This window comes from Acipenser ruthenus, chromosome 27 (assembly GCF_902713425.1).
Source record: "Acipenser ruthenus chromosome 27, fAciRut3.2 maternal haplotype, whole genome shotgun sequence".
Lineage (NCBI taxonomy): Eukaryota > Metazoa > Chordata > Actinopteri > Acipenseriformes > Acipenseridae > Acipenser > Acipenser ruthenus.
In genome coordinates this window covers 909,003-931,879 of record NC_081215.1, presented here as the reverse complement: position 1 = coordinate 931,879, position 22,877 = coordinate 909,003, and the positions used below count along the sequence as shown (strand labels likewise).

Below are 22,877 nucleotides of genomic sequence, written 5' to 3'. Positions count from 1 at the left end.
TCTGAGACAGAGGTGCAGGTTTAGCTGTTTGACCTTCCCACAGGGCTGTGCTGTGAGTCGTGATTCAAGACATGGCTGTCTCAAATCTGGGATGCTCTTCGGTCTGATCGGCCTTTTTATATAAGAACAAAGGACATCTTTTCATGGCTAAGGCACCGTGCATGTCCAATTATTGGTGAACAATGCAGGGAACAGCAGTGCCAGTTGGAGTGGCACAGCCCCCTTAGGCCTTTGCACTGCAGTGCAGTGCTGCTGCCTAGCCATTGGGAAAGGTGAGCACTGCCACCTTGTGGCCCAAAACAGAACAGCAAAAATTTGGTTTGCAAACTCAAGCCTTGAGAAAAAAAAAACAAAAAAACTTGGCTTTCTTCATTTCTGTCATTTTTTGTTCTTTGAACTGAATATCGCCTGGGTAGTTGGGTGTCTTTTTAAAATGTGATTTATTATTTCATATTTACACTGTGCTGCAGGCTGCTATACAGACACTTAAAGATCTAGCAGAAATATGATTTGAATTATTTCGATTCTTATTTGTCTTGTTTTCCTTTCTGAAGGAGCTCCGGAGACTGCCATCACAGACATGCAGGCATACATGGACATGCTGAACCCAGACCTGGGATCAGAGGCACAGAAGAAAGGAGCCCCCACAGCCCCTCCTCCACCCTCCTTCTCTCCCCCTCCCCCTCCCTCCGTCACGCCGACCTCACTGCCCCCCCCTCCCAGCTACCCGGCACCCAGCCCCCCCGAGGACCAGCCCTCAGCGGAGATATACCTGCATGTCAAGAACAACCTGCGGCATGTGGAGAGCGGGGCTCTCAAGAAGGAGGTGAGAGCATCCCGGCAGACCGGTCCAGGGACAGCATGGCTTATCTGAAGAGCTAATCATAATGCAGCATAATACCCAGTGGCATGAGATATATAGATATATATATATTATAATGGGCTGCTTAGGGTGCACCATCGGACCAAGGGATGTGTGGGCTGATGTGTCTGAAACACCAGTATTATTATTAGTAGTAGTAGTAGTAGTAGTAGTAGTAGTAGTAGAGAGAGAGGCGAGGAGAGAGAGAGAGCGAGCGAGCGAGAGAGAGAGAGAGAGAGAGAGCATTCTAATAATTATATAACCTAGGAAAAGATAAGAAGTACAGTTTAACATGTTTATAATACCTGTGCAAGAGACTGCCTAAAAGTGTTCTTTATAGGGAGCTGTAACAGGACTTTAATACAAGTGTATGTACAGGGTGATTAGATCTCTTTGACGCTTTGCAGAGCAGAGCAGAGAAGTTGGTCCCAATAAGACTTGCCTGGAGTAGACTTACCACCACGGGCCACAGAGGGCGCTGCAGCTGACATCTGTATGCGTCACTTCATGAACAAAAATACTCACGATGACGTTAGAAACGGGACACAACGCGTCTCGACAGAGGGGGCCTTTCAACATGAGGATGAGGATTCTGCATTAACAGTGACCGCAATTCAAAGCGTCCAAGTGGAGTCATGCAAGCAGTGATTCTAAAAGAAAGGGTGGTGTTTAATAGTGCTAAAACGCGTACTCCAGGTCCTTCCCTCGCCTTTACAACTGCGTACCAATCAATGGCGTTTACGGCTTCGGCAAGCCAGTACGGCAGTGAAAATGTCGGCGCCCCGGATGAGAGGGAAATAGTCTTTTCAAACAGTGCGGAAGTTAATTGCCTCTGATTGATATAGGTGAGGGCAGCTTTTCTTATTTTGAAATCAGCACATTAACAAATGGATTTATTGAATAACTGCTGGTAAATACTTCTTAAAGGCAATTCTGAGTGTGAGTGCGAGTTTCTGCACTGGTTTGATAGCACATAGTTTGTATGAAGAGAGTGGCAGCTACTGATGCATCCCAGCAGAAAATTCAGCTGTTCAAGGTGTGCTGATTGGAACGGGCGGTCAGGTCTCTTTCCAAAGAGCTGTGCTGCAAACCACGTCTCTGACCCACTGCATTCAGTTACCCAGCTGGTCTGCAGCCCTGTCCAGCACCACCTTTTCCACTCGAGCACAGTTACTGGGGCGAAGCTACACGGGTTCCCAGAGGGATTCGAGGCAGGAGCACAGCTCAGTCCATTCAGTTTGTGCACTAATCGCTTCATTTGCTCTGCAATTAAACAATGTTCCTTTCCAGGATGTGCTCGGGGGCTGGGGGGGTCTCCTGTGTTTGCAAAGGGGCTGGTGGGCGGACGGCAGGGGAAAGCGAACAATAAAGTAATTGTGCCCCGTGCTAATGAGGCTGTGTATTACGGGCAGGGTTTGTACAGAGCGCTAATGAAGGTGGCAGGTCTTTGATGTGCTGGCTTTTAATTGCTTTAATTGCACTGTGATGACAGGATAACAGTGAAGTTCTTAATGGCATTACAGGTAGAAGATCATCATCAGCAGGATTGTTTATTGTTTCATCTTTATGATATACTATAGAGCTCGCGTACAGCAATTTACATTATCTTTCGATATGCTATGTTTTTTAAATAAGACCTATTTTAAAATCTTTAGTTTACGCTGTAGCTTGTCTCTTGTTCTGTGCTGTATGCATTTTTGAAATACACAGCAAGTGTGTTTTAGCTGGAGAATAATGAGGTCTGGTTCTTGTAAAGCAGGTACAGTTACCACCACACTGTGCACCAGCCAGGTCTGATTATTAATGACCCTGCAGATTCCACAGTCAGTCACATCAGCAGCCTTCAGTGTGCGTTTCCTTTTCATCGCGGGTTCGGGCTGCTGAAAGCAAAGTCTGCTCTGTTTTGTGTGTCTCGGAAACGTGAGCCCTGTGTGCGGCCGACAGGAGAACGAGAGTGGCCGAAGGGATACGTTTCCAGGTGAAAGGTCAGCGGAGTTAGCTCTTCTGCTCAATAATATCAAACAAACCCTGAAACAGCCTCTCTATCCCACGATCACGGACCGCTTTACTCTAAGGTGCACCAGCTTCCAATTAAATTCAGAATCACCAGGGCTCCAGCAATGCTTGCAAGCATATCTATGATGCTCAAATACATGCAAAACATTGTAACGACCCGATTGCTTTGCAGTAACACAGATCAATTAACTACCAATGCAGTACGACTGGTGGTGGTTGTCTTAAGTGGGAAATGTGTTTCCTATTTGACACCATTGTAAGTACCCATTTTATGATATATATATATAAACATGTCCTCAGTATACAAGAGCTGACATACATTTTGTATATGCACTGTATACTGTGTATGTATATGAGACTGTATATTTGAGTGCGTGGCAGTGAAGCTGGCACTCAGGTGATGCTGGGGGGGGTGTTGTTTTAATTAGATGGTGGTCCCTCGTGTGTGCAAGCCCATCCTGCTCCCACCTGTGTCCGTTCCCAGGTAATGATCCCTGAATCATTAACAATTAAACACACAGACTCCTCTCGGGAGGCAGGCAGAGATACTGTTAATTGAGGTCAGCTACGGAAAGAAGCAGGAGCCCAGGAACAGAGACACACACACACACACACACACAAGAAGCAGGGGACGATAACCAGCACAATACAGAAAGGAAACGTGGCAAAATGCTGTATGACAAGACCAGATCAGAACCAGCGCTGACCCCATGTGCAATACACAACCTTTTATGTAAACGGACTGAACCCTCTCACGACTGGTTGATTTGCTATGCAAATTACTGTGTAATACATATCAATCAGCTGCTTCTTGGATTCAAGTTACAATGGGCAAGACAGCAAGTTCCGACTCACTCACACAGCTGATAGCACTGTAGGTGTGTCCCTATGCAAGGCTGCACACATTACTGCTGTGATCATTGTAGAAGGTTCACATATTGCTGCAGATTAGTGTGAACACCTTGCAGGCTGCTTATGATGGCTCTGCAAACACCCCCTTGACAGTGTTATGGCAGGGGTTATGTTGTGACCACCAAACTGATTTAAGGCCAGTGCGTTAGACAGTAGCAGCGGATTATGTATCGTTCATGGAGGTCTGCATCCGGTTTGCATGGGATGTAAGTGCAGCTGCAAAATGCTAATGCCCTGTGCCAGCCGTGGCATTTATTGGTAAACCTAAATGAATGGAAAATATAAATGTAATGCAAATGCAAAACATGCCATTCGGAAAATAAATCGCTTGCTTTGATGTAGCAGTTTTGAAAGTGACAATTGACTTGAAACTTCAGAAATAGTGAGAAAATATAAACCTGACAACAAAGCCAATGAATCTGATGAAACACAGCTGAGAGCGACTGCTTCCCGAAGCTACCTCACTGGCCTTGGAAACCCAAATGTGGATCTTTCTTAATAAGTCATCGATAATCCCCTCTGCGTCTGGCCTTGTGTTTTTTCCTGTGTTGTTGCTATGCAACAGGAAAGAGCTGCTATTTGTGTTCGCAAAGGGAGCCCTCTCTCAGCTTTAGCACTTCCTGTAAGGAAAAGGGTTAAGCTGTCCATCAGCATCTGAGTCAGTTACAGGACCCTCATTTACTTTTTCAGAACAGGGCTGTGTTATTATCACATGCACCCCCAATATACAGATAGATGTACTCCGAACAGTTTGAAAAAAAAGGGTTTGCATATGAAGTGTCTTATTGCTTTATTATATCCGTGTTTGACTCGTGCTTGTAGTTTAACAGATTATTACTGGGAGGTCTCAATGCACCTAAAGTATGCTCCAGATTCAATCATTTGGCAGCCGAATATGCAACATGTAACAGACTCGATCAGATTGCAGCAAAAGTGCAGCATAACAACAATGCATTGTTCTGAAATGCAGCAATTCCTTCTAAAACCAGCATAAGCACCCACCATACCTTTTTAGGTGAACTGCAAAGCTAGTTCATTATGCACTGCTTTGCATGGGAGAGATGCAAGCCTGCAGCTCCCTGATTGGTCCAGGACTGGAAAGTGATGTCATGTCTGTCGCTGTGATCTGATAGGTGTGGATTATTAATGAGGGACATGGGTAAAGTGAGAGGGCAGGTAGTGTGACACAGGTAGCAGGGACTAGAGATCAGGTGACACTTGGGCTCTTTGCAGTCCACAGCTTTTCAGTGCAGGCAAGGCAGGCGGCTGGAGACAGACAGGGAACTTGCAGGTAAGGGAATATTTTACTTTTCGTACCAGTTCAATGTATTATTGAGGCTTTTATAAGGATGGTTCATCTGTAACTTTAGGGACCCTCAGTCATACAATAAAAGTTTTTTCATATATAAAGTCTGTATATAGCTTACTAGACGAACCCAGGTTATGAAATGCAAATGGAACTAGTCTGATTTAAAAACAAATATACGGACTAGGCAGTGAAAGAGGGAAACAGATTAAAGGAAAAGTAATCACAATGTATGTGTCGGAGACTAGAGTACTTATCGGAGGAGTTTATCATACTGGTACATTTTTTTCATATTGTGCTTTTTAGATCGAGCCTGTATATATATTTGAAATGGTAATATATGGTCTTTTAGTGTTTATAACCAGCAGCTCATTTAAATCATATTGGAGGATGTATGCTGTGTATTCCGTGAACTCCATTTCTGACAGTGTAGGTGTATGCAAACATGCAGCTTTGGAAACAGCAAAAGCCATTGTAGACCCTAACTTGGTATGATTGCTTAGGAAATAAAAAGGGACAAAATGCAGTGATGTTTCATTCTGCGTGGCATAAACATATATTCATTTGATGTTGAGGTTCAATTACATTAACGCTACAGGGAAATGTAATCATATGGAAATGACAAGAGACAACAGTATTACCCCAGAACTAGCTGTTCGTGTCATTAACTGTGCTGGAACAATTTTGGTGTCCTACAGTTATCTAGGCTAGTGGTCTGGAGGAGTGAAAGGGTAGGATTGGTTGTGGTAGTGTGCGTCTCTGAACTGGCACAGCCCAGGAGTTCACCTAGCTGGTTATCAACAGATTCTTGTAAAGCTATGTGCTTCATGTCATGTATTCTAAACCATGCCATCTTCACTAGCCAATCAGAAGACTTTATTCCCTGTGCTTTGTTTCTCTATACAGATAAGAACATAAGAACATAAAAACGTTTACAAAGGAGAGGCGGCCATTCAGCCCATCTTGCTCGTTTGGTTGTTAGTAGCTTATTGATTCCAGAATCGCATCAAGCAGCTTCTTGAAGGATCCCAGGGTGTCGGCTTCAACAACATTACTGGGGAGTTGGTTCCAGACTCCCACCATTCTCTGTGCCCCTTTATCTAATCTCCATTTCTGACCCCTGGTCCTTGTTTCTTTTTGCAGGTCGAAAAAGTCCCTTGGGTCGACATTGTCAATACTTTTTAGAATTTTGAATGCTTGAATCAGATCGTCGCGTAGTCTTCTTTGTTCAAGACTGAATAGATTCAGTTCTATTAGCCTGTCTGCATACGACATGCCTTTTAAACCCGGGATAATTCTGGTCGCTGTTCTTTACACTCATTCTACAGCATCAATATCCTTTTTGTAGTGAGGTGACCAGAACTGAACACAATATTCTAGGTGAGGTCTTACTAATGCATTGTAAAGTTTTAACATTACTTCCCTTGATTTAAATTCAACACTTTTCATTATATATCTGAGCATTTTGTTGGCCTTTTTTTTAGCTTCCCCACATTGTCCAGATGAAGACATCTCTAAGTCAACATAAACTCCTAGGATTTTTTCATAGATTCCTTCTTCAATTTCATTACCTCCCATGTGGTATTTATAATGCACATTTCTGTTGCCTGCGTGCAGTACCTTACACTTTTTCTGTATTAAATATAATTTGCCATGTGTCTGCCCAGTTCTGAATGCTGTCTAGATCATTTTGAATGACCTTTGCTGCTGCAACAGTGTTTGCCACTCAGCTGCATCTGAAAGTGCTCAAGAAACAACACACTTTAGGAGCAATATGGGCAAATTGTACCAAACACGGACAACTTCAAATAAAAAGCCAGTGGCAGAGAATAAATTGTTCACTATTCGTTGCAGGATGGATCTGTTATTTCTCATATGTTAATAAAAGTATTAGAAAATAAGAGTCGGGCAATACTGGGTGTTGTTCCGTAGAATGAAGGGAAAATCACAGACAGTCTTCGCTGCAGGATTTGCTTATTGTTTCTGTGTGAAGCCAGCCATTCAAATCCTCTGTTTGCATTAGGAAAATACACAGCTGGTTGAAAAAACATATGGTGTCCAGTCCCTCAGATTGAATTCTGTAAATTTACAGGAAACTTTAACTAGCAAATTTCTAGCTATGTCAGCAGGAAATGTACAATTGACAATATATTTTATAAGCTTAACCATATCTATCTATCTATCTATCTATCTATCTATCTATCTATCTATCTATCTATCTATCCAGTATAACACAAATCACTGGTCATTGTTAATAAAACAGCAATTTAGCATGCATTCAGGCAATGGGGCTGGTCAGTCTGCTAGGTAACAATGGATGTGTTTTCATCAATGGATGTGATATAGTTTTCACAGAAGTCAGTTGTGTCCCATCAACTTTTCAACCGGCTTTAGAAACTGAATTCTGTGATATACGATATACAAGACAATCACGTTCCCAGGTGAATGGCCATTATCAAACCTGAGAGCCAGCATAGAATCTTCAAACTCTCGCTGGAACGAAAGTCCAAGTTCCATAACGAGGAACAATGGCGAGCCAATGAGAAAGCTCCCCCTTTCCTTGCCAGCGATCCTTTCACATAAGCAACAGCATTGCTTGCTAGATCATTTACCTTTCACTATCTAGCAGGTAGTGTGTAGGTAAAACTGGCTGTATCAGGTCTCTTTCGTATACAGTACAAAAGAATAGCTGAAGTATTTCTTGTGTCTATGTACAGTACCTTATGCAGGTATTCTGTGTCTTGGACCTGCTTGCTGTTGAGTCTCTAATTCCTTTGTAATGGTTAACTGGGCAGCTTAGTACCTGGATAAGGAGAGCTCAGCAGAATTGTCACTGGAAAGCTGAAATGAAAAGCTGAATGAAAAGTCCTTTTGTTGCAAGCCTGATGGTGAAACCTGCTCCTGTATTTGTTGCATGAAAGCATTGATCCCCTTTAAAACCACTAGATTTACAGCAAACAACCCAGCTTGCAACAGCACAGGCACGGCAGAAATGAGCTTGGAGTTTGACCCTTGCCTGCTGCAGATCTAACTGCGCGCAGTGCAGAAGGGGTTTAGGCTCACACGCGATGCATGCACAAAATACTCTTCAAAATCAAGACTTCTCCAAAGTAAAAAAGACAAGGAGGTCTGTTTATTTACGGACAGCCTTTGTAAGCTACGTCCGCACCCCTTTGAGAAGTGTTGTGGTGGATGTTTCTAAAAAACGTTTAAGCCCAGAAAGGCTTTAACTACAGTGCAATAGGAGCCCTGTGTGTGTCAGATTGTCCATTGCATGCCACCACCAGCTCATTTGCATTGAGCATGTGTCATTTAATCTATTGAGGTCAAACAAAAGGCAAACGCAGCTTTTGTGTAGTACAAGTTACAGAATCACTCTTTGTTTTGTCGGAAGGGGTGTTTTTTTTAATGTATTCAAATTGGCTAATTGTCTTTATTTCATTTAGTAAGTATTGTTCTAGCGCAGCGTTCCATTTTGTTTAGTAGCGCTGTTCTCCTCCTTCTTGTTTTTGCCGCACAGCTGATTCTAGGAGACAGCACCCCAGAGAGATTGAGAAGAGTCGACTCCAACAGGAAATCCAGAAACTTCAACAAGCAGCCGAGTACTGGGGATTACTACAAATCACTCGGCAGCAACACGGCGGACAAACCGGCGAGCAGGGCCATGGCACCCAACGAGAAGGTATGATGTGAGGGGTCGGGGGCGTGGCTGGGGGTGCAAGGCTGGAGCCTTGGGTTCGGGGTGAGGGTCACTGTGACGTCATTAATCATGGTGTTGGTGTATGAGAGCTACTGGACTGGATGAAATAAGTTGAAAAAAAAATCTATTAATTGATTAGCTCAACTTACCACGTTAAGGTTAGGGCTAAGTTTAAGGTACAGCTATGGCCAGAAGTTTTGCATCACCTAGAATTTTAGGATTAAGCTATATTAACATAATTTAGATATTTTATTTAACCTGTCATCAAAGAAACTACAAAATGATATCGCAAAAGTCTACCTTTTGTTAGTATATGGGAAAATAGAAAGTGGTGTATCATTTGATACATTAACGTAAAGTTATTCAGCAGGTTTCATTCGACTTTATGAAGCAAAATGAGTTTATTCCCTAGGGTGATGCAAAACTTTTGGCCGGATTTCTTCATATAAAATACTTTGAAACCAGTAAAAATCACTGAAGTGCACCATGTCGTTTACAAGCATGTCCAGAGGGATTTATTAAAAGCAACACACAGCACAGTCACTCTTCAGTTTGCATGAGTACAATTGCACAGCAAAACCTTCAAAAGAAAACTGCTTAGGTGAGGGTCTTGGTGCTCAATTACATCTCCTTCATCAGCCCATTCCAGTCTAAGAGCCTCTCCCAGCCGAATTCATTGTCTTTTGTAATGAAATCTGCAAAGATATAACCTGCTACCTTACTCTTGCAGATGCTCTCTTGTTACAGCAGCTGGCATATACTACCCTGCATATGAAACATGCAAAATGTCATTTGTTTATGTGGGGGCAAGTTTAAATGTAATATGCAACCATCCATTTGAAGTGATTTATTTTTTTAAAACACTGATGCAGAATGCAAAGTTAGCCTGATTACATTTAAAAACTAGAAATGAGTTGCCCTCGTCAGACCCCTCCTTTCCAAACAAATGCATAGTTCGTACTTGGGCAATAAGGAAGCATGCAAAGTGAATTATGCACTATGAGTATAAAGCCGGCAGGTTCCAATTAAGATCGAGCCGTGGGGTGATCTCTGAAAGCCTCGTGGATCAGCCCCATTCCACTCGGGATGCTATTAGGTGGTATGAGATATTCCCAGGAATGGCGTGGCAGGATGTTGTTTAGTGTTGTGGGCTGGTGGTCAGTGTAATCTTTGCTGAGCCTATTAGAGTCTCCCTTTGCTCCATCTGCCTGTCACTGTCTACCAGATGGTCGAACACGGAGCCCAGCTAGTCATCTGAATGAGAGCCCTTGACGGCTGCTGATGCAAGACCTCCACTTTATGAGCTGATGCTGGCTTTGCAGCTGCAGCAGCTGGAGCCCTTTTACACAGAGCAAAAAGCTCCTCAGCACAGATCAGTGGCACGTACAGAATAGGTATTTCCCATAAGGTTGTTTTCTCTACGTAGACAATAAACTAACTGCTTATTCCAAAAGGTCAAATATAATGGCATTGGCAGCAAATGTATAAAATTGTCCAGCTGCAGAGGTTGGAAGCACAGTCTATTGTAATGGGTTAAATTACTCTTATGATGCAACACTTTTGCAGAATTCAGGATTATATCAACATTGGTCAGGGGGACACATTGCACCACAGCTGTGAGGACAGCTGATATAGATGTGCTGGTTTGTAGAGAAGTAACAGCATCTCAGTTATGCATCCTCTATTCTTTTAATTGAACCCCAGGGGTCTGTCGTGCTTGAAGAAGCAGCGGCGAGTGGGACCAGCCAGCAGAACGGGACCTCTGAGGTGCTGCCAGCCCCCCCACCTCCTCCCCCTCTCCCAGAGAGCATGCCTACTCCTCCCCCTCCCCCTCCGCTGCCCACCGACACGCCCCAGGATAACAGCGCCCAACGACGACCGTCCTCCTCTGCAGGCAGTGAGTACCCCTGAGTTATACTCTGGCGCTGAGCCTCCTCTACTGTGCAAAAGAACCACAGAGTCACATAGCGTTGCTTCATATTAGCAGCAAAATTCACAAAACATGTAGATGAAGGAAAGATCATTTCAAGAAAATGAAATTGTTTGTTTGCAAGCTTTTCCAGGGCAGCCCTGTATTTATTAATTCATATTTTAAAAAAAAACACATTTTTTTAAAAGCACTGTACTGTCGAATTAGATTTTAGGCAATTGTCCAAGGCATGCCTCATCTTGACTTTGTACAGCTGTCTAATTCCTGAACAGACTTTTTTAAAGCATTTTTACATTGGGTTTAATCATGCAGTAAACTCAGTGTCAAGTGATTTGTTTATCAGAGGCTCTAATAGAAATCAGAATTGAGCATTCATTGTGTGAATGTCTTTGGATCGACTCCAGTATGACACTTGCTTTGTTGATTTTTAAACCCTTGTTTTAATGTACTCTATAGCCGTGCTTCACAAGGTAATTTAGTCACATGTTATGAATCTGAGTTATTCTTGATACGGGTCTCTTGGCTGTTACACCTCTGTGCTGTAGAAAACTATTGTGCAACCCGATTGTGTCATCCTTTGCCGAAAGACATCCATTATTCTATTTAATTGAAGATGTTTGCTTGAAGATGCTAGTTATGAAAGTTGTTGTGAAAAGACCGTCCACCTGTTTGCTGGAAAGTATTGGTTATTGCAGAATGTGTTTGTTCTGAAAGCAGCAATGGATCACTGAAGAGCAATAGCACATTATAAAAACATGAGCTAGGCAGTATTATGTTTATGTAACAGAGGGTATAATTACCTGGGAGTCGGTGTTGTGTTCTGTAATGTTGTTACTGGTACCAGGTTACAGGCAGTGTGCTTGTAAGAGACTCTGTTATCAAGGCAGTGCCAGGCTATACTGGTACCCTGAAAGCCTTTGATCCTTCAGTATGCTTGTTACAGCTCTCCTGAAAAATGTTGGCGGTCAGTAGTTAAGGTTGAGCGTTTGTTCGCTTGTTCATTTGTTTTGTTTTGCATTTTGTTTTTATTATTTGTATCTGATTGCAAATCCTTATTGAGCTGACTGGGTCCTCGGTGCTCTCTATTTAAGGCATTGCGTGACACATTCATTTACATTGAGTGATAGTTAAAGGATACTGCTGTTGCAGATGCATTCGTCAGATTGTTCCGTTGTCCGGACAGAGTATTATTATCATTTAAGTCAAAGCAACACAATATGTTAATGCTTTAAATCCTTTAAAAGCGTCGCGTGAACATTGGTTTTTAAATGCTGACTTCCTTTCATGTGCTAAAAGGACATCCTTGAGTGGAGAACTATGGAGTTATAACACAGCCAATGTAATTCAAATACAAATAGGGTCACTTAATGTGTCGTTTTTTTTAAAAGATATTTTGTTTTGTTTTTTCTAACGCAGGCCCCATTTTGCTTCCATTTTAACTAACAAGATCTTTTTTTTTTCTTTTCTTGTTCTTTTTATTTTACCCTTCCTTCCTGTTTACTCTAATCCTTCCACCATCCGTTGTTTTGCCCCCACCTTTCCCATGCCTGACATCAACACAAACCCTCCTGTGTGATGCTGTGTCATTTCCTCTCTGGGTGACTACAACACAATCCCCACCTTCCCCTCCCTTCTTTTGTTCTTTCTCCCCCCTCGCTCCCCCGGTCTGCACTGCTCCTTCACCCCTCTCCCTCCCCTAAATGCTACGTCTCTTTGCAACCTAGAAGCACTCAGACAAATGAAAAGTAAGTACTGACACTGCAGCCTCAACATACAAAAAATACAATCAAATAACATCTGTAGAAAATCAGTTTTTATAAATGTTAAGGCTGTATAAAATTACTGAAATAGACCCACTTGACTGCTAAAGAGATTTTCTGTATATTTATTTTAATGCTTTAGTCCGCTAAGTCTGAGATGTACCTGTAACTGTGCAGGTGTGCAATAGAAAATGACGTGACAGTGTGAGGCTGGCCGTGTCATTTCACCAACATTCTGTCTGTGTTCCACACACCTGCTGTTCCATTGTGACAGCATTATGGGTTCCACACACCTGCTGTTCCATTGTGACAGCCTATTCATAAATATTGAATCCCAGTTTATTCTTGTGTGGATCCAGAAGAATGGGAGCTTCCCAAAGCCACCTGTTGCAATTCCAGATGCAGCCAGCCTGGGCTGTACATCTTCCAATGATACAATATGCCTTTCCACGCCCCTGTTCATTCAAAACCCCATCAAAGGATAACACCCAAGGCACTTTGCATATCAGCATTGCAGTGAGACCTGGCGTGCGTGAGGAGAAGTGTAGATGGACTGCTCTTGATGCTTACTGGAGATACAGTACATATTTTGTGGATTTGTTGAGGTTAAGGATATAACTAAAGGTAGGCTTTGTTTTGGTGCTAATTATTTCTGTATATATGGGTCAGCCTGGTTTTAGTGTTACTTTTGTTGTGCAATATAAAGATCTCAGCTACAGTTGATCTTTTTGTCTTTAGTTGCATGAGATGTAATGTTTGTTTGCTTTTATGGTAACGGTGCAATTTGGATCAGTGTAAATAAATATGAGTTTTCATGATGTCATCCAGAACCCTGTGCTATCGTTGAACAGCTCCATAGAGCCAGCGATACAGTGTATATAATATGAATGGGATGTGTCATTGCTGAAACTTCATTTAGATATTTAGTTTCCTCAATCACAACACTCAACTAGACCTTTTGTCTAGCTGCCCTATTTTTTTAATGTAGTTTTAGTTTTATAGAGGAGTGTTTAGTTATGTTGAACTTTGTCAGATGCTGTGTAACGGGCAGTGTCGTGTGATACACTGCCGTCACGGATTCGGTCCTGAGATGAGATGAGGTTAAAAGCTGTAAAAGCATGAAATGCAGACGAGCCCAGCTGTTTTGCATAGTGGTTAAGGCGCTTGCTTGCGGCTCGTGGGGTTGGCGGTTTCACACCCAGCCGCCACCCTGTAACGCATGCATTCCTTTTGGTTTCTTGTCTTCATCATTGTCCGGCTTTGTAGAGGAGACTCCTTGTGCAAGAGTCTGGTTGCACTCTGGGAGTTCAGACAGCCAGTTTGCGCCTGGCTGTGAGACGGTACTGGATCTGTATTGGGTCCGCTTCAGGCCCCCTGTGCTCAGATCTATTATGTTTGTACAGGACAATGGTCTGTTAACCAATCAAATACCTTTAAGTGGTTGTTGTTTACCTTGGATTTAAGTCATATTTCAATGTGCCTGGATAATGCAGTCGTGCAGTTCTCAAAGAGAATTTCAAAAGAGAGTTTAGCGTATGCTGAACTGTATGTATGGAAAATGGAGATAATCTGGATCCAGTGCATATAAAACGCAGCAAGCGATAAAAAGGTGTATGGATTGAAGTATGAAGCAATTCCAAGATTTTGGAGTTGGGGCATACATACAGCATACAGTATAAAGCATTGAAACATAAAGAGATGTTGTGGTCGGAGGGAGTTTCTGAGACTGGGAGTCATTAGCTGGAGTTCACTGTGTCTTGTTGCTGTGTTCAGATGCTTGTCACTAATCCTCCACGTGAATGAACGCTGTACAGTTTGGTTACTGGTGTGTGGGTGGGTGGGGGGCCTTAATTCCTTCCCAGTTTGGCTGCCGATCCACGTCGTTGCTCATTAGAGCCGATTCCTTTAGATCCCTCGGGCCTCGGTGGCCTCCTAATAGCACTGTATTCTCCTAGAGCGAGAGTCATTAGCCTGGCCAGCCTTTGTCCAACACACTCGTTCTCTTGAGTTTCTGTAACCCAAGCAGGCATGAAAGAGGGATAACAGTTCTTGTTGTTGCTTGGATTCGGAAGAGGTTTTTAAAGACAGTTTAAAGACAGGTAACGTAATTATGTGTGTGTGGGTTTGCTGAATATGCTGGTAAAAGGTCTGAAGGTCTGTATGAATAAAACCGTACCTGGTTATTACTATACTGTCGATCTGTCCTGTGATTACACTTGCTTTACAGACAAGAAGTGGTTTGATTGGTTTTCGTGATCAGGCAATAGACATGGATTGCTTTGAATTTGATTGTACCTGGTGTTCACGTTTTTAAAAGGCTGTGTCTTTTACTTGTGGTTTTTTTTTTTTTTTTTTTTTTTTGCTTTCTTCTTGTTTCTGTGTATTACTTCTTCAGCTCTGGATTGCATTGCTGTGACTGTACACTAGGAAGGGTTGACAGTATGCTCTTGGAAAAGATCAACTGCATTCATATTCCATTATAAAGAAAGAGTGGAAAGTTAGAATTGCTGAGTCTACGATTCACAATTATTAACGACAGTATCTGCTGAGATTCTACTGGCGTAGATTTAGCTTATCAAACTTCTAATCTGTGCAAAGAAATTCGAACTGTATCAACTGCAGTACTTCAAAGTTGAAATAGGATTTGGAAAAAGGTACCAATTCCCAGGTTTTATATGATATAGAACTGCGGACGTACAGAACAACATGGAAGTTTTGTTGACTTTCACTTTGCTTTTCTTCTTTTAGGTACAAAGTCGTTCAATATGATGTCTCCGACGGTTGATAACTCGGATCTGCTGGCGGAAATCAAAGCTGGGAGGAATTTGAAGCCAACACCCCAGGCTAAAGGGTACACCACTGTCTACACTGGCAGCGGGCAGACTGGCCCAAACGTAGGTTCCAATTGCACACACTCGATCATAACACGCTCAGTAACACCAATAGCAGAAGTTCAGGCAAACCAGCGTTGGGCAGGTCTGTCTGCCTAAACTTCTGTTACATTTCTGAACACTTTTAGTCAACCACTTGAGCTGCATTCATAAAGCATGGTTATTTCCTGTTTGACTTTAGTGGCTAAGAGATGCACACGTGCAGACTTGCAAGAGGGAGCTAGACCCGGCTGAATGTGAAAATGCAGTGGGCATGCAGTTCACAGCTGACATGTGACTGAAGGGTCTGAAGATCTGTTGCAATGTGCTTAAAGTGTCTGCATTTAATAAGCATTTATAAACACGAATGCAGCCCAAACTAGTCATTACTGGTGACTCATTATCCAGTGATGCGTGTGTAGCAGTGGGGCATCAGTGGTAGTCACCCATGCGCTTGCATTCGGGCTCATACAGTACAATGGAATGATGAAACTATCTTGCCTATTGCATTAGGCTTTGGCTTAATCCTCCAAGGCTTATCTAGAGCTACAGTATTCCATACAGTATTAAAAACAAGCAAGCAGCATACTGACTGTTTGCTTTTCTGCTTGTGCTTCAAAATCCATGGCTGTGAACGGTGACTCTTATTTTTCATTCCTGCGTCATCCATTTATAGAACAGCCTGCTGATCAATAACTATGACAGATGAAGACTTTTTTTTAATAGCGATGAATATTTAAAGCCTATAATAGGGTGCAAAGTTTTTTTTCAGGCATGCCCCAGTTTGCTATTGCTCCTCATAGCACCAAATCTCTGTGGCATTGTCACTACTTATACAAAAGCACTGCTTTTGCCGGAGAATCCAACTGCTGCTCTGCTCATTAATAAACAATTAAAAGTTTTTTTTTGGCAAACCAGTTAAAGGGCTACTGAAAGGGGTTATTTGTACAGATCAGCAAATGTCAGCGAGTTTGAACCTCTCAACGGCGTTCATATCTGACTCGCATGTTTTTTTTTAAACCTAAAAAGCTAGAATTAGCGCTCTGTGAAAGAGAACAAGTGGGAGCTTTGTGTTTTCATCTTTTGTTTAAACCCTTCCCTCGCAGTGGCCCCCACCCTCAAACAATTTTGAAACAAAAGTAATTTCAGACCTACTTTTCACATAAATAAATAACCCAGTTCACAGTCCCAGGGACAACAGTTAAAGACTTTTCATTGGCTGAGAGAGGCCTTGATTCCTTGTATTTTCATTGGCTGACAGAGGCCTTGATTGCTTGTAGTCATGCCAGGGCTTTCCTTCCTGTCTCTGTAACCTAGCCCAGGTGCTCCCAGAAATGTTTTAATCAGTAACCCATGTAGGCTGCTAGATTACAGTGCTTTTGCTATATTAAATCTGCTTTTTATCTCTCTTTTGCAGGCAGAGGTCCCTGCATCTCCACCCCCGACCTCAACAGACCCAGTAAGCCCAATAGCTCCTACTGCCCAGCTCTCATCCACAGGCCCCACAGCGACCACCACCACCCCCACAGAGCCCCCTGCCACCCCCACACCTCCCCCCAGCGATAGGCAGAGCCCCAAGTCCCTGGCAGCAGCCCTGACTACAGAGCAGCAGCCCACCCCCGTGGTGGTGAACGGGAATGCAGAGTCCAAACCACCCAGCCAGATGAGCCTGGCAGACATGGAGGCCCTTGTGCCCACCCACGACGAGGGCGGCATGCCCATCCCTGAGTGGAAGCGGCAGGTGATGGTGCGCAAGCTGCAGCTCAAGATCCAGGAGGAGGACGAGAGCAGGCGAAAGGTAGGAGACGCAGAGCAGAGAGAGAGAGCGAGGAGGAGGGCAGGGGAGGGCGGGGTCCTGCTGGTTTCTTGGTCTCCAGCTATTGCAGGAAACGAGGTACAAGCTGCATCAAAGGGAAGTATTAACAGAGCTTTTGCTCCAGTAAACATTTTGCATTGCTTATTTTTTTAAAAGCAACAGTTCATTCCAGTAATGTTCGAGGCTCATACCGTGCACGGACCAGTCCATCCTTTTAGAGCCAGAAGGTCTGGACCCAGGAACCAGTGGGGACTGGGGGATTGTTTCCTGCATTGCATGAGATGACCTGGTTGCAGTTTTGCAGTTCATTAGATGCTAGAAAAGCAGATCTCAAAAGACATTCCTAACTCCAAATCTATTACTTTGTGTTAAAGCTTTGATTATTAAAATATGTACATATTTTATATGTGAAACTTCAAGGGGAAGATGCATGCTGAAACATACATGCATTGTGAAAATCCCAGTGGAAGGAGAGTGAATTCCAGACATGCCTAGTTATAAATCCAGCGCAGGATCTGCTTTAGGAATCAATAATTGTAAATATTTTAGAGTCGCACAGCCTATACCCCTGTGAATAACTTTCTCTTAGTCATGCATTTCTGAACTGACATGCAAAGTGATAGTTCATCCAGAGTTTACGCAGCTCAGCTTAAGGAGCCTGTGTTTGAATTAGCCCTGTGCTGTGCGCTGCCTGCCGAGTGCAGTCTATAGGTGTGCATATTTGCTTTGTAATCCCTCCCTCACTAACAAGTACCAACAGCTGTTACTGTGTATTAAATATCAACCAGACTGCCTCTCCATAGTTTTTATATATATATGTATTCTAATATGCTGCAGTTTGTTTGTTTTACAAACTACAAAATGAATTAGATTGCAATTCTCATGTTTAGTTATGTCTGTACTTCTGGGTGAACTGGCCCATTAGCAGCTCACTATGTGCAGAAACCAGTTTCCGAGCATTGTGGTCGACGGATGGTTGGTTTTCATAGCGTGAAGTTTAAAATAAATAGGGATATGGCCTATTAAGGGTGCGACGTATGCAGGCATTGTAGCGTGGCAAAGTACAAGAGTGTCTCTTTGGAGTTCAAAAGGGCATCTTCTCTGCGTGGTCTGTGTGACATTTTTTGGAGTTGTTTGTCTGAGTGAAAAAATGGATACTTTAAAGTTGCAGTATCCATTCCAAGGTTGCTTCCTAAAACCTAATAACACAGCCATGAGATGAGTAATATAGGGTACCTAATAACACAGCGATGAGATCAGTGATAGAGGGGGCTGTACGATACAAGCTGATATCAACCCCACCAAAGATCAGCCATTACCAACTGCTATGAGCCCTCTTGTCTGATACAAAGACATGTCAGATGGCTCAATGAAACCACTGTAATGGTCTGCTGTATATTCTATATGTATATACAGAAAGAGAGCCAGGAAAATGCTAAAACCTGGGAAGCTAGATTGGTGTCCAGTGACCGAATGGATATTTGCATCCTCTTTGTAACTGAGAACTTGGCGGTGGTATACTGCAGCTCTAAATTATTACATGTTGATTCAGTGGTGTGATGCTGGGGCCTCCCTCACTGGTCGGTAACTAGTAGAAAACAAACAGTATGCTCATGAATGGCTGTAGGTATAAGCATCTTTCTCATTTCCGAGTCTTGCTCTCTTGACTGCTCCATGGCTCTTGTGTCTTAACTGCTCCTTTTATATGGCGTTTCCATGTCAGGGTTCTCAAAACAAGCCTCAGTACTTCTCAGAGCGGTTGATTGTTTGTGTTACAGTGCCTTCGTTTTAACTGTTTAGATCAGGCTCTATTAGAAAGAAAAGTGTGGAGGACCCACCACGTGTATGGCTGATTCTTTTCAGTGCATGACTGCTGACTGTCACTGACTTCCAACCCTTCCTTCTCCAACTTCCATCATGAACCTGCAAGCTTTCCGGGCAATGCCATTACACCACTAAATCCATGTAAAGCAAATGTGTGAAGAAGAAAGAAAAAAAGCATAAATCAGCATCCTGAGGGAAACCCTGTCCCTCTCTTCTTCTTCTTTTTTTTATCCCTGATACAGTTCACCGACACCGGGTACTATCAACCTGAGGGTTGGCGGTACTCCCATACCCACAACGCCATCCTCGGGCCGTTTGGAGAGCTCATGACAGAGGCCGACCTCATCCGCATAGAGAGGCAGATCGAGAACCTGCAAGTGATGCACAAGGTCCAGAAGGTGGAGAAGGAACTAAACCAGCTGGAGCAAGAGCTGCAGCAGCTCCTGCCCGTATCGGTGGCGTTGTCTCACGAGCATTTCACTGTGAACCCCAAGCAGGTTCAGGGGCAGGCTGAGGACCTCCCAGCCTGGTGCAGCAAGATCTCCACTCTCCTGAAAAGCATGGCTGTCCTCCTGGCAACCCTGGGTGGCAAGGAGATAGACATCTTGGACATGATGCCACGGGCCCGCCCTGAATACCACAGGAGCTCAGTACAAAGCCCTCCTCGGTCTCCTCAAGCAGCAGAAGCAGCAGCAGCTTCAGTCAATATCGGGAGATCTCAGTCATTTTCTACCAGGGAGGAGGTGGAGAAAGAGATCAAGCAGTGTGGCGTGTCGGTTAAAAACCTGAAAGCAAACTATGAGCTGCAAAGCCAATCGAGGGAGGAGGACAGCAAACCAAACAGGGTCTACAAACGCAAGAGGTCACTGCCGGTGGGGAGCGAGTCTAGTTACAGATCAGAACCCATCTTGGAAGAGGACTACCTCTACGACAGCGGAGAGCTGCACTGGTCAAACGAAGCCATGCAGTCGTCCCATGACATGCCGAACATGAAGCTTGTGGACGTGCCCATAATCATGCCGTCCTATGCCCCACTTACCTACAGGGGATCTGAAAATGTATGTCAAGCAGAGATAGATCAGTACAATCAAAACTTAAGCATGGATCAAGACGCCCTGTTCAGCCCAGATCACTTGACCCGCAGTCTTCAGGTCCAGACAGACCTGAGTTACGTCCAGGAATACATAGACATGAGGAAGGAGAGGATTGTGTTCTTGTTCCTTGAGCACTGGCGCAAGTGGACCTTCACAGAGTCCTTCAGACGCAAGCAGTCTAGAAGAAGAAGAAGCATCTCGGCTGCTGTGGGCAGGGGTTTTGAAGACCCCAGTGAGGTCGATTCTGACTATGAACATGCAACCAGCGAGGATGACAGGCTCATCTGCTTCATGAAGCAGAGGCAAGTGGTCGGGAAACTCATCGGCCACTGGAGGACCATCATCAGCCAGGTCCCCACGCGGCAGATAAGACGACTGAGCAGGGCGCAGATGATCTACTGGCCCGAGCACTTCCTCCCACACATAAACGGCGCCCCTGTGAGCTACGACAACTTGACCCTGGACCTCTTCATGCTGGGTTACTTCCAGCTGCTGGAGATGAGCATGTCCCACTCCGAACGCAAATTCCGCCACCTGCTGTGCTATGAGATGTTTGACCGGCTGGGCAGCCACAGCTGGGAGCTGATCCGCAAATTCCACCAAGAGGTGATGGAGGAGATTGAGTCCGGGAAGCGAGACTGGACAGATGGGTTCGAGGACATCAAGCAGAGGTTCTTTGTGGATGGTGTGCAGGTGGACTCGGTGGAGGCGAGTGCAGACAAGACACGCCCCGTCGAAGAGCTCGAGGAAACCATCCCTGACGTACTGTCTCAACCAGAGTCGATCCTCGGCTCCCCGAGTGTTGAGGACACAGTGGAGGAGCTCAACCAACCTGTCCCTACAACCAGAAAGGACTCCATCCAGCTCATCTCCGAACTGGGCGAGTTCAGCAATGAGGAGATCTGTCGATACATAGACCGCAGCTTCTCCTTTTGGAAGGAAAAAGAAGCTGAACTCTTTGACATTTGACCTTCGGGGGGTGGGGAGGGGGTTGTCTTATCGATTTCATTCGGGGGAAAAAAAACTAAAAATGAGCTACAGCAAAAGGGTTCTGGTAAATCCTTCTTAAAACAAGATGTTCGGATACCGTCACAGAATTTAGTTTAAGGTTATTGTCAGCGTGGAAGTAGCATGGAGTTAGCTAATTATGGACATAATGTGATATTATCAGTATATGAAATACAGTACCCAATCCAACAGCAGGGGGACAGGGGTCTTCCTGTAGCATACGCAGGCTTTGTCAGGAGTTCCCCAGTTTACTCATTCGTTGACCCACACTGTAATGCATTTATTAAACCATCCAAGGTTTTTGCATTACCATGCAATTAAAAAAAAAAAATTCAACGAAGACACCAAGTCAAACAAAAGAGGTTTTAATTAATCTATGATCTGGTTACTATTAGAAATATTTACGGATTCCGAATAAAAGCAAAACAAAAAAGAAAACATTTTGCATGCATGTACGTCTAAATAACGCAGAAGACTGAACAATACAGAAAGTATTTGAAAGCAGAACAATACATTTCAAATGCAGCGGAAGAGGATTGCAGTTACAAATGTGAACGTGTGTTGTGGTCATCAATACATCAAGTATCGTATAGATTTAATAATAATGATTTAACTACAAAACAGCTAGTCTGAAAGTGTGATAAATGTTTTATTCTGATTGCTTGCCTTGTTATTGAGAGAGGTAGCTGGGCTATGCATTAAACAGTGTGGGCTGAAGTGGTTTAAGTCGAGGCTGGGAGTCTGGAAATCCTGGTTTCTGTCACCAAACCAGTGCAAGTGTGTTCCCCCGAGAAGTGACAATGAGTTGGCAGCAAGCAAAGGTAATGAGTTGAATTCAGACTCGGAGGAATCAGTTTCCCGTCCCAGCATCTCCAGGACGATTGAGTTTCTTTGAAATCATGTGTGTGAGGCTTTGTGTTTTCTATGCATGCATGTTTACCTCTCGCTCTGTAATGTTTAGATTAGATCATCAACTCACCATGACTGTATTGGGATAGAGAATGAAATGGTGCATGTTAATATGTTGCTGCTTGAGGTTTTGGTTTTTGTGTTTGGATTTTTCCAGATTTGAAACGTGTTCTGTTCTTTTATCGGTTAGCATGGCAAGTCGTTGGGTTGTGTTCTATAATTTTCATGTGGTTTTTGAAGCTGGAAACCCTGTTACAAGTGTTCTGATTGTGTGTATGTAGTATCGTGTTGCAAGTCATTCTTATAATAAAAACGTGCATCAAGTTTCTGTTTTTATTTTTCTCATTCATTTATTTCAGCCCTTTTCTCCTGATCGATTTTCCATTCATTTGCTCTCGTCCTCTTAGATGTGTAAATGCCACAAATACTGTATGCAAGCAGTTAAATTGTGGTAGACTTCAAGAACACAGTAAACGCTCAGCCAGTGTCAAAGTAATTTTACTAACTGTCAGTAACATACTTTACGCAAGTCAGACTGATCTTGACCAGTCTTATGAATGTAGACTTTCCCCCGAACATACGTTAAGTGATCTGCACAAGCCCAGAGCACGCCGACGCTCTTTCCAACCTGCCCGTAGTGAACCTCATTGTGACTAAGCAGGAATCGGGGGTTCAGGACAGTCAAAGCACCCTGGGTCAGTTCAGTTTTCTGCATGAAAATGCTATCTAGAAACTCTTCAAAGCTCATAAACCTGAGGTTTGACAGCAAGCACTCAAGACTGCACAGTGCAAATTAACAGCAGATAACATGCCCATCCTATCATCATGTAAAAGTAGAAAGTTCACTCAACTTCATTTGCAACACAAATC

General features: G+C 43.6%; 1 protein-coding gene across 7 annotated transcripts in view; it reads left to right on the top strand.

Moving 5' to 3' along the window:
- Positions 1–22,877, top strand: part of LOC117963577 (espin-like) — a 43,419-nt gene that overhangs the window by 16,162 nt on the left and 4,380 nt on the right. For 4 of the 7 annotated variants that reach the window (XM_059002134.1, XM_059002132.1, XM_059002133.1 and 1 more), the window contains exons 7-12: positions 555–826; positions 8,617–8,778; positions 10,501–10,693; positions 12,451–12,471; positions 15,235–15,380; positions 16,774–17,154. In XM_059002134.1, the coding sequence (XP_058858117.1) occupies positions 555–826; positions 8,617–8,778; positions 10,501–10,693; positions 12,451–12,471; positions 15,235–15,380; positions 16,774–17,154 (1,175 nt within the window). The remainder of the gene's footprint in view (positions 1–554; positions 827–8,616; positions 8,779–10,500; positions 10,694–12,450; positions 12,472–15,234; positions 15,381–16,773; positions 17,155–22,877) is intronic. The other 3 variants (XM_059002136.1, XM_059002135.1, XM_059002131.1) reach the window with 2 other exon arrangements.